At 53.0% G+C, this 10,473-nt stretch overlaps 1 protein-coding gene across 1 annotated transcript in view; it reads left to right on the top strand.

Annotated features, from left to right (window-relative positions):
• KIF3C (kinesin family member 3C) overlaps nt 1–10,473 on the top strand; it is a 35,407-nt gene that overhangs the window by 19,535 nt on the left and 5,399 nt on the right. The window contains 4 exon segments of the mRNA XM_032866988.1: nt 3,519–3,620; nt 4,300–4,422; nt 5,483–5,601; nt 6,057–6,173. Coding sequence (XP_032722879.1) covers nt 3,519–3,620; nt 4,300–4,422; nt 5,483–5,601; nt 6,057–6,173 — 461 coding nt within the window.

Raw genomic sequence — 10,473 nt, 5'->3', positions numbered from 1 at the left:
TCGCAAATGGCAAGATTTCATTTCTTTTGATGGCTGCATAGTATTCCATTGTGTATATATACCACATCTTCTTTATCCATTCATGTGTTGATGGACATCTAGGTTCTTTCCATAGTTTGGCTATTGTAGACATTGCTGCTATAAACATTCGGGTGCACGTGCCCCTTCGGATCACTACGTTTGTATCTTTAGGGTAAATACCCAGTAGTGCAATTGCTGGGTTGTAGGGTAGTTCTATTTTCAACATTTTGAGGAACCACCATGCTGTTTTCCAGAGTGGTTGCACCAGCTTGCATTCCCACCGACAGTGTAGGAGGGTTCCCCTTTCTCCGCATCCTCGCCAGCATCTGTCAGGAAATGAAAAAAAAAAAAAAGAAGTAAAGGTGAAACACCCGACAGGCAGAGAAAACCATGGTTTTCTTCTTCCTGGTTCCTTGCCCTGTTCTCTCTCCGCCCTAGTCCCCAGCCCATCAATCGGTCAGGAAAACCAGGGCACCAGCGCTTGGCTTCGAGACTCCTCCCTGAGCACCTGGCATGGGAGTTCTTTTTTTTTTTTTTTTTTTTAAGATTTTATTTATTTATTTGACAGAGATCACAAGTAGTCAGAGAGGCAGGCAGAGAGAGAGGAGGAAGCAGGCTCCTTGCTGAGCAGAGAGCTGGATGCGGGGCTCGATCCCAGGACCCTGGGATCATGACCTGAGCCGAAGGCAGAGGCTTTAACCCACTGAGCCACCCAGGTGCCCCTGGCATGGGAGTTCTTAAAGCCACTCATGAGGGGCGGGGCCCAAGATAATAACGTGATGTGGTCCAGCAGTGGGGAATTTTAAAAGCTCCCCAGTGACTCTAATACAGCAACCAAGTTTGAGAAGTAGTACCTTTATGAGATTGCACAAGAGTGAAGAACACGGGAATGACGTCAATCACCAAGGGGAGGTGCAAGGACTCAGGGCTGGAGTGTCCCAGAATAGGAAGCCAGGCCAGATACCAGGTCCCTGAGATCTTGTGTCCCGGGTAGTTAGAGGGATCCGTTATCCATGGCCCCAGCAGAAGGGGGTTTCCTGCCTTGTCTCTCCTTCCTCCCTCCTCACACCCATCCCCTCCCTCCTGCCAGGTTTCCCAGAAGCGCAGACCCTGCTGCTCTGTCCTTTTGCCTTCCAACAATGAGTGTGGGCTTGTCTGTTGAAGGAGGAGAAGCTGGGATAAAGGGTCAGTTCTATTCCGGATGAGAGAGCCCAGGAAAAGACTTGGAACTCCCCCTCCCCCCCACCACCACCCCACAAGCCCAGGGATTCCTTTCAGGGCCTCAAACGTTTATTGAGCACTTACTATGTGCCAAGTTCTGTACTAAGCCCTGGGACCCTGAAATCATGTCTGTGCTAAGACATGGTCCCTGCCCTGAAGGAGCTCACAGGGGAGACAGGATGTAAGCAGTAATGGTCCGTGCGGGGAAAAGAATAGGAATGTGTCCTGGTTATTGAGGGGGACAAAAGGAGGAAAGGGGCCGATGTGAGAGACTCGGAGCACACACCCCAAGTCACTCCCGCTGAGTCTGCAGGATAAGCAGTGGTTTTCCAGGCAAATGTGGAGTGGCAAGAGAAGCCCAGTGTTGTGAAATGGCCCAGCACATTCCAGGAGCTGGAATTCTTCTGGGATCTGGAGCCGGCTTGGGGAGTGAGTGGTAAGAGGAGGCTGGAAGGCCGGGCCAGCCCACCGGGCAGGTCGCTGCAGCAGACTCTGGGTTTCATCTTGCAAAGAGAGGATGTTCTTTTCCTGTTGAGGTACTTGGCAGCAGAGGAGGGGCGCCCTCTGACTTGTGTTTCTGGCGAACGCCCCTGGGTGTCACGGGGAGATGGATGGACAGGGAAGCTGAGGGCAACGACCCAGGCAGGCAGGTCAGGAAGGGTGCTGTGAAGTCAGCAGGTGTATTCGCAGATGGAAAGCAGGGAATGGTGGGAGCCCTAACAAGAAGGCAGACTTGATGGGATTTGATGAATGGCCCAACACAGGGGCGGCAAGAGACACACTCAGGGCAGGGCCTGGGGAGAGGAAGGTAAGGTGCACAGGGCACGAAACTGAAGGCCTCGTTCACTCAAAAGATCGTGCAGGTTCTGGGCTTGAGTGAGAAGGAAGTGTCTGGGATGGGTTCAGGCCTGTGCTGTCGGGGTGAGCCAGATGGTGAGACAGTGTCCCAGAGCAAGGCCTGGGGGAGGTATAAGCACAGCTGGTGGCAGGGGGTGGGGTGGCAGTGAGGACAGGCAGCTCTCCAGGGCCCCGAGCTCTGCAGGAGCTCTGCCTTGGCCTCGGAGGCTATGTGGGGCAACTCCGATGGGCCCGCTGTCACACAGGGTCCAATGGCATCCTCACAGAGCCCCACCCCTGAACCCCCAAAAGCAGCCCTCCACCCCTGTCCTGCTCCGTCCCCTGTGATGGGGCTTCCACAGGTGGCAGAGGGGTCCCCTGCCCCCACACCGTGACAGCAGCCTGTGCTTGCGAGCCCGGAAGCAGGTCAGCTGGTCCCACTGGGAAAAATTCCAGTAGGGACACAGCCAATATCATCCAGTGGTTCAAGGTGATTTCAACCTTCTGGGAAGCCTGCGATGAAATCAGAGGACAGCTGGAGTGCCTGGGGGCAGCACCCTCTCACGAGCAGGAGTGAGAATGTGTTTCACGTCATCCTGGTTTACCCAGTTTATACGCATCTATTATCCGTACGGCAGGTCTGTGCCGAGCACCAGGGCTCACGGAGTGGGGCCAGAGGTGGTGGGTTCAAATCTTACCTCTTCGTTCACTAGTGGCATGACCTTGGTTGAGTTACTCTCCATCTCTTCACTTAAGTGGGGAGAGTAACAGGAGCTTTCTCTTAGGCTGAGGATGGAGATCATGTTTGTTAAGGGCTGAATTCAGCCCCTCAAAAATAGGACTCAGCAATATTTGTCAGACATCCTAGAACAGAGGCCCTTCTGGTATTACAGATGTGAGAGCTGAAGGGGACCCTTGGTCTAGACCTTGCACTTAGTGGGCCGAACCCCCGTCTCTCTGGCCATGCCCAAATCTCATGCGGCTTCTGGGGCCTCACACTGCCCCACTGTTGAGAGCCGTCTTCTTGAGTCAGGAGCCTGTTAGCTAAAGATTTGGGCTGCCCGGTCACTGCTCCCCACTCTTGAACACCAGCTGGGAGCTAAATGCCAGGATTCAAAAGCCTCATGCATGCTCCTCCCAGGCATGGAGAACCAATCTTCCAGCTGTATCCAAAGCAAACAGATCAGGTGCCTATTTTCCCTGAGGGATGCCCTCTCTTTGCCTCACTTAATGGTCTTATTGATGATGGGAGCCTTGGGCGGGAGCCCAGGAGGCTGGAGGGGCAACTTTGTTCTCGGGGAGGGCCACGAGGCCCCATCAGGGACACGTCTTTGGTCCACTCCTGGAAGGACCACAGAGCAGGGAAGCAAACCTCTCAAGTCGGAGATGCTGTGGCCATCTTTGAAAAGCCCATCTCTTTAACCCCTCTGTGTCCGCAGGCCATGGAGAGCAAGCTGCTCATCGGGGGCAGGAACATCATGGATCATACCAACGAGCAGCAGAAGATGCTGGAACTAAAGAGGCAGGAGATTGCAGAGCAGGTAGGGCTGGGGGCTTCAGGTCTCGTGGATGCTCATGGCCTTGAGGTCTTGTCTGGAGGACACAGGGCAGTGAGCCGTCAGGGACTCAGCGTCCCTGGGATACAGTGCTGAGAACCTCAGACACGCTGCCCTGGGTCCCATGGGTCTCCCAGCCCAGGAGCTGCCTCTGTCAAGGGCACCGCCAGCTGAGGGGTGAGAGGAAGTGGTGGTTCTCCACGGCTGGTGGTTCTCCAGGCCTTCCACAAAGGTGTGAGTTCTTTGCCAATTGTATGACAATGTCCTGAATCTTCAAGAACCACAATTTGTTGGTCCTACCACTCATCTGTGATGCCATATGGGGAGAGGGCAAGGCAGCTGGGAAGCCAGTATGATGGGAATCTATTGTGGCTTGATAGTCCTGGAATGGGCCAGATGTTCGGGCTGGGGTCTCCATCCCCAGGGGGCAGTGTCTGGCACAGACATGGCTACATGAGCTAAGAAGAAGGTTCAGAGAGGCTCTGCTGATGATGGGTAGGAGCAGGGGCCACGGGCCATGAGACGCTCTCTTCTCCTTCCCGGTGTCTGTGGCCACAGTGGAGCCAGATCCCATGATAGGCAGAGTAAGCTTGTCTCCTGAGCTCCCTTGGCCCTCCCTGGGACACGCTGGCCCACTGAGCCCCTGTGCCCTGCCTCGGCCTAGAAACGCCGTGAACGGGAAATGCAGCAAGAGATGCTGCTCCGCGACGAGGAGACCATGGAGCTCCGGGGCACCTACACGTCCCTGCAGCAGGAGGTGGAGGTCAAAACCAAGAAGCTCAAGAAGGTGAGAGCTATGGGGGGCAGAGGGCCTGGCAGCCTCGGCCCGAGGCAGTCACCAACCCCACCTGAGGGGGGTCTGTGCTTTAGGGAACTGCTGAAGCCCAGAGTGACTTCGCCGGGGCTGCCGGCCTAAGGAGTGGGGGGAAGGCCGGGGTCCAGGGCTGGTGCAGACTAGAGCCTCTTCTCCTGGGCCAGGCTGGGCCTGGTGGGCTGGGAAGGCCTTCACCTCCAGTCTCCTGCTGCCATCCTGACGGCGGTGGGTAACTTCCCCTGCGCAGTGTCACCAGCGAGTCACGGTTGGGTAGCCAGGCCCAGGACAGGAGTGTCAAGGAGGCCTAAGGAGACACAAGCCTGGGGCAACTCGGGAGGGGAGCCGCAGGCCTCTGTGGACACAGGAAGGAATGAAACTGATCTCCGGAACTCTGCAAAGTCCAGGGCCAGGGAAGGGCATGGACAGGGACAGGAAGCAGCAAATTCTAGCCCAGATTCTGGGAAGAACCTGGAAAACCCACTGGGTTGCCGAGGCGAGCAGCCCAGAGCAGGCCAGGAGGAGGCCCTGTCACAGTGGCAGTTTCCAGGGACGCATCAACCCCTTGGCGGGTTAGGAGCGGGACCGCAGTCCAGGAAAGCCGGATCATGATCCTGGAGAGGCAGGAGTGGGACAGGTCACCTTCCCTCCCGGAGCCCTGCACGGCAGTTCTGTACTTGGGTCCTGACCCAGACTCTTCTTGTAACTAGTGGTGTGACCTTGAGCAACTGTGTCCCTGAGTCACCTCCTCTACCAAAAGAGGGTGTTGGGACTAAAAGGTCTCTCGGGTCCCTTTCAGTTTTCCACAAGGTGACAGCCTCGGAGGGGGAGCAGGTAACACATCCTAGGGGAGGAGGGACAGGGTGGCCCTTTGAAAAACCCGCCCTCGTCTGTGGTGGGGCAGGAGGGACATTCAGGGGCCTCGCCCTGGACTCTGCTGGTGGAGCCTGAGCCTGCAGTGTCGGGGTCTGGGCCGGGGGACAGGGGCCTCGCCACCGCATGGCGCAGCCTCTGAGTGGCGCCTGTCCCCTCACAGCTCTACGCCAAGCTGCAGGCGGTGAAGGCAGAGATCCAGGACCAGCACGACGAGTACATCCGCGTTCGGCAGGACCTGGAGGAGGCGCAGAATGAGCAGACCCGGGAGCTCAAGCTCAAGTAGGGCCCCCTCCTCTTCGCATTTCTGGTCCTCTGCTGTCCATCATTGCCTGGCCTCTCTGAGGGGCTTATTCCTTCCTCAAGGCCTCGTTCCAGCCGTCTACTCCCCAGGAGTCCACATCCCTTAGGAATAAAATGTGTCTGAGGGGGGAGGACGAGTTGCTTACACCACCTGTTTCCTTCTCCTTCCTCTGCCTGCCGCAGCGATGGGTCCCCCGAAGTGCATGCTGGGTGCTGGCCAGGAGTGACCCCTCGGGCCCTGAGTCCACAGTCTTTGCCCCAGAAGCAGGGGTTTCAAGTTCTGTGATTGCTGTAGGGATCCTCTCTTCTCCAGCTGTCCGGTTTTTCCGTCTCCTCTGTTCCCTCTGCCTCTTGACTTCTTGCTCCAACCTTTGCGTGCCCCCTGTGGTCTCTCCCTCCCCAGTTCCCCATCTCTACCTCATTCCTGCTCCCAGGTACCTGATCATCGAGAACTTCATCCCCCCTGAGGAGAAGAACAAGATCATGAACCGGCTCTTCCTGGACTGTGAGGAGGAACAGTGGAAGTTCCAGCCGCTTGTGCCCGCCGGAGTGTGAGTCCCTCATTGCCTGGTCTGGGAGCACCCCAGTTTGGGGGTGGCCAGGGGCCTGCGGTGACAGCGGTTTTCTGTGGATTTGGAGACGGGTAGGAAAGATGCAGGTGGAGGACGGATTTCTCCAACGTAGGGCTCTTCACGAAGGAAGGGTGTTCTGCCCAAAACAAAATGTCTCAGGTTCCCCGCGAGGGACCCAAGGAGGGGAAGAGCGTCTCAGCCTTTTGGCAGTCCCAGTGAATGACAACATCCGGTCAGTCTGGAGAAGATTCATTCATCGGGTGCCAAAAACAGCAACAATAGTTAATATTTGCCTTCCTGTGTTGGGCACTGTGTACAGGACTCTCCAGACAGAAGGTAAATCAGACACGGTCAGAGCTCACAGCCCTGTCAGGAATGCAGGGAAGTGATCAGATCTGGAAATGATAGCGGTGTGACCCAGGCTTTGTCAAGCAGCTCAGCCCGGGGATTCAGCATTTCCACCTGTTTCCCTACAGCCAAGCTGGAAGGGACAGTTTGCATCCGCCGACTGGGTGTATAGCTCCCCCTGCTGGTGGCTTGGAGAATAAGATGCTCCTCAAACCCAACAGAGGGACTGACTGCCTCACTCAGCCCCAACCACAGTCCTTTAATTGAAAATCTGTACAGGGCTGTTTAGGAGGCTGGAGACCAAAGCACTTTCCTGGGGGTTCTTTGCTCTCTCTATCTTAGGAATATTAATGACAAGATAGCGCAGAACTCTCCCCAGCACTAGGTGGGAAGCTAGCTATAAAGGTCTCTGGCTTCTCCCCAAAACATCAGATGCCTATTTAATCGGTCTGCTGTCTAAAAGGCTGGCCCTACCCAAGCTGACACATTGCAGCTTTGTAAGTGGCAAGTTCATGAATAGAGGACTTTTCAATGGTGTCACTTTGGACTTGACGCAAAGCTTCCAGGAGATTCTGCAAGGAAGCCCAGCTTGAAAGCCACGACTCTAGTGCCCTCTGCTGGAGAGAGATGCTGGTGAGGCTTCTGATCTGTAGGGTTATGGATTTTGTAGTTAGAATTCTGAGTTTCTCAACTTAAGTTTTACAGGGGCGCCTGGATGGCTCAATCGGTAGAGAATGCAACTCTTGATTGTGGGGTTGTGAGTTCAAGCCCCATGTTTGGTGTAGAAATTACTTAAAAGTAATTTCTTTAAAAGATTTTATTTATTGGGCAGCTGGGTGGCTCTGTTGGTTAAGCCACTGCCTTTGGCTCAGGTCATGATCCCGGGGAGTGCCGGGATGAGTCCTGCATCAGGTTTCCAGCTCCGCGGGGAGTCTGCTTTTTCCACTGACCTTCTCCCCGCTCGTGCTCTCTATCACTCAGATAAACAGATAAATAAAGGTTTTATTTATTTATTAGAGAGAGATCGGGGGCAAGCTAAGGGGCAGAGGAAGAGGGAGAGGAAGCAGATTCCCTGCTGCAAGCAGACTCAATCCCAGGACCCTAAGATCATGACGTGAGCTGAAATCAGGCGCTTAACCAACTGAGCCACCCAGGAGCCCCCAAAATAAAAGCTTTGAAAAGAAAAAAAGTTTGCAGGTGGAGGAATTTCTTTACATTAGATAGAGATGAGATGAGAGACTCTGAGAAGGCATTTTTTTAACTTTTTATTTTGAAAACTGAGCGTTGCAAGAACAGTGCAAAGAATTCCCATATACCCCGGATGCCTGCTGGCTTTCCTAGCCCATTGTCTCCTGTCTCTTTAGCTTTAAAGGTGAAGCTGTGCTCCTGACCTGCTCTTTGTGTGCCTCAACCCCCTCTCCCCTCCCCAAACAGTTCTGGGCAGAACAGGAGAGCTTAGTTGCTTGTGAGGCCCTGTTCCCACTTCTCTCACTCCTCTTTTCCCCACCATCCGTCTTGTCTTGCTCGAGGAAAGTAGTGCAAAGAGAAAAAAGGTGTTTTCCTTGCCATCAGAAAGCCTGAAAATTGATAATTTCTCAAAAGCTTCTCACTGGGGCATATCTGTGTAGTGTTTTCTTTACAGAACTCTTTGGGAAGAATCAGTCCCTACATACTGACTTCAACTTGCACAGAGTTGCCCCCCAAACTGCATGCAGGGGTATTTTGGTGGGGGGTGTTTTTGGTTTAGTTTTATTTTAGAGATAGAGGGACAGCATGCCAGGAGCAGAGGGAGCAGGAGAGAAAGGCTCTTAAGTGGGACGCCTGGGTGGCTCAGTCGGTAAAGCGTCTGCCTTTGGCTCAGGTCATGATCTCAGGGTCCTGGAATCGAATCCTACATCGGGCTCCTTGCTCACCCAGGAGCCTGCTTCTCCCTCTGCCTGCTCTGCCTGCCGCTCCCCCTGCTTGTGCTCTCTCTCTCTGACAAATAAATAAATAAAATCTTAAAACAAAACAAAAAAAAAAGAATCTTAAGCAGACTCCAGGCCCAGTGCAGAGTCCTATGCAGGGCTCCATCCCACAACCCTGAGATCCTGACCTGAGCCAAAATCAGGAGTCAGACACTTGGGGCGCCTGGGTGGCTCAGTCATTAAGCATCTGCCTTCAGCCCAGGTCATGATCCTAGGGTCCTGGGATGGAGCCTCACATCTGGCTCCCTGATCAGTGGGGAGCCTGCTTCTCCTTCTCCCTTTGCTACTCCCCCTGCTTGTGTTTCATCTCTCACTGTATGTCTCTCTCTGTTAAATACATAATCTTTATTTAAAAATTAAAATTTTAAGAAAGTTAAAAAGAAAAAAGTTGGACACTTAACCAACTGAGCTAGCCAGACATACCCACCAGGCAACTCCTAAAACACACCCATATGTACTTATTTTGGAAATCTACCCTGTTTTCTTTTTTCTCCAATATCTCTGTGTCACACTGGTTGAATCACAGGTAAGGTGACTTCTATCCTCACAAACAATTTTGAAAGAAACTTGAACTGAGAAACCAGTTTCACAGCCAGCTCCAGCAAAAACTACTGTACAATATGACCTTGAATGTTTAGTTTCTCATTATAGACATTTTTTTTTTAAGATTTTATTTATTTGACAGACAGAGATCACAAGCAGGCAGAGAGAGGAGGAAGCAGACTTCCCACCCAGCAGAGAGCCCAATGCAGGGCTCGATCCCAGGACCCTGGGGTCATGACCTGAGCCGAAGGCAGAGGCTTAACCTACTGAGCCACCCAGGCACCCCTCTCTTTATAGACTTCAATTTTCATTGGATTTATACAAAATTGTCTTCTAGGGCTTTATATTTGGCAATGTCTGTAGCCATTGATTCATAGTTCATAAAATTCTATTTGTGACTTTAGCCCTTGGCCCTTTGCAACCCCAGATACCCTAGAATCTTTTCAAAGGCATCGTGGTGCAGTAGGAAGAGACTGGACTTGGGGTTTAGAACATTCTGAATTCTAGTCCCTGCTCTGCCACTTACTTGGCCTGGAAAACGTTTTAGTTTTTGTTTTAAGATTTTATTTATTTGGGACACCTGGGTGGCTCAGTGGATTAAGCCTCTGCCTTCAGCTTAGGTCACGATCTCGGAGTCCTGGGATCAAGCCCCAAATTGGGCTGTCTGCTCAGCAGGGAGCCTGCTCCCCCCCCCATCTCTCTGCCTGCCTCTCCGCCTACTCGTGATCGCTCTCTCTATCAAATAAGTAAATGGAATCTTTAAAAAAAAAAAAAAAGATTTTATTTACTTGAGAGGGAGAGAGGGCGAGACTGAGCATGGGGTAAGGGCAGCAGACTCCCTGCTGAGTGTGACGCCTGGCCTCAGGCTGGATCCCAGGACCCTGAGATCACAACCTAAGCTGAGATCAACAGTCAGTCATTGAACCAGCTGAGCCACCCAGGCACCCCTGGGAAAGGTTTTTAAACCTCTGTGAACCCAAATTGCTTCACCTGTGAAGTTGACTTAACCGACTGAACCATCCAGGCTCTCCCAGATGACTTTCTTAGAAGGAAATTTCAGGATCTGATGAAGGATTATAAACATTTTGTCTATCTTAGAACATACTGCCAAGTTACCTTTCTAGCAGGTTATACCACTTAGGGGGGCCTGGGTGGCTCAGTCGGCTGGGCGGCTGCATTCAAGCTCCAGGCATGATCTCAGAGTCCTGGGATCCAGTCCCACTCTGCGCTCCTCGGGGAGTCTACTTGGGGTTTTTCTCTCTCTCCCTCTTCTTCTGCCCTTCCCCTTGCTTGTGTTTTCTCTCTCTAAAATAAATGTAAAAATCTTAAAAAAAAAAAAAAAAGGGGAGGTCAGTAGACATGCCAGGGAATGCTGCCTGGTGGACCGCTGGCCTGCAGGGACACAGGGACTAACTAGATCG

The sequence above is a fragment of the Lontra canadensis genome, unplaced genomic scaffold, assembly GCF_010015895.1.
Source record: "Lontra canadensis isolate GAN:19392208 unplaced genomic scaffold, GSC_riverotter_1.0 scaffold32, whole genome shotgun sequence".
NCBI lineage: Eukaryota > Metazoa > Chordata > Mammalia > Carnivora > Mustelidae > Lontra > Lontra canadensis.
The sequence above is the reverse complement of the archived record's forward strand: the minus strand, read 5'-3'. Positions and strand labels throughout refer to the sequence as shown.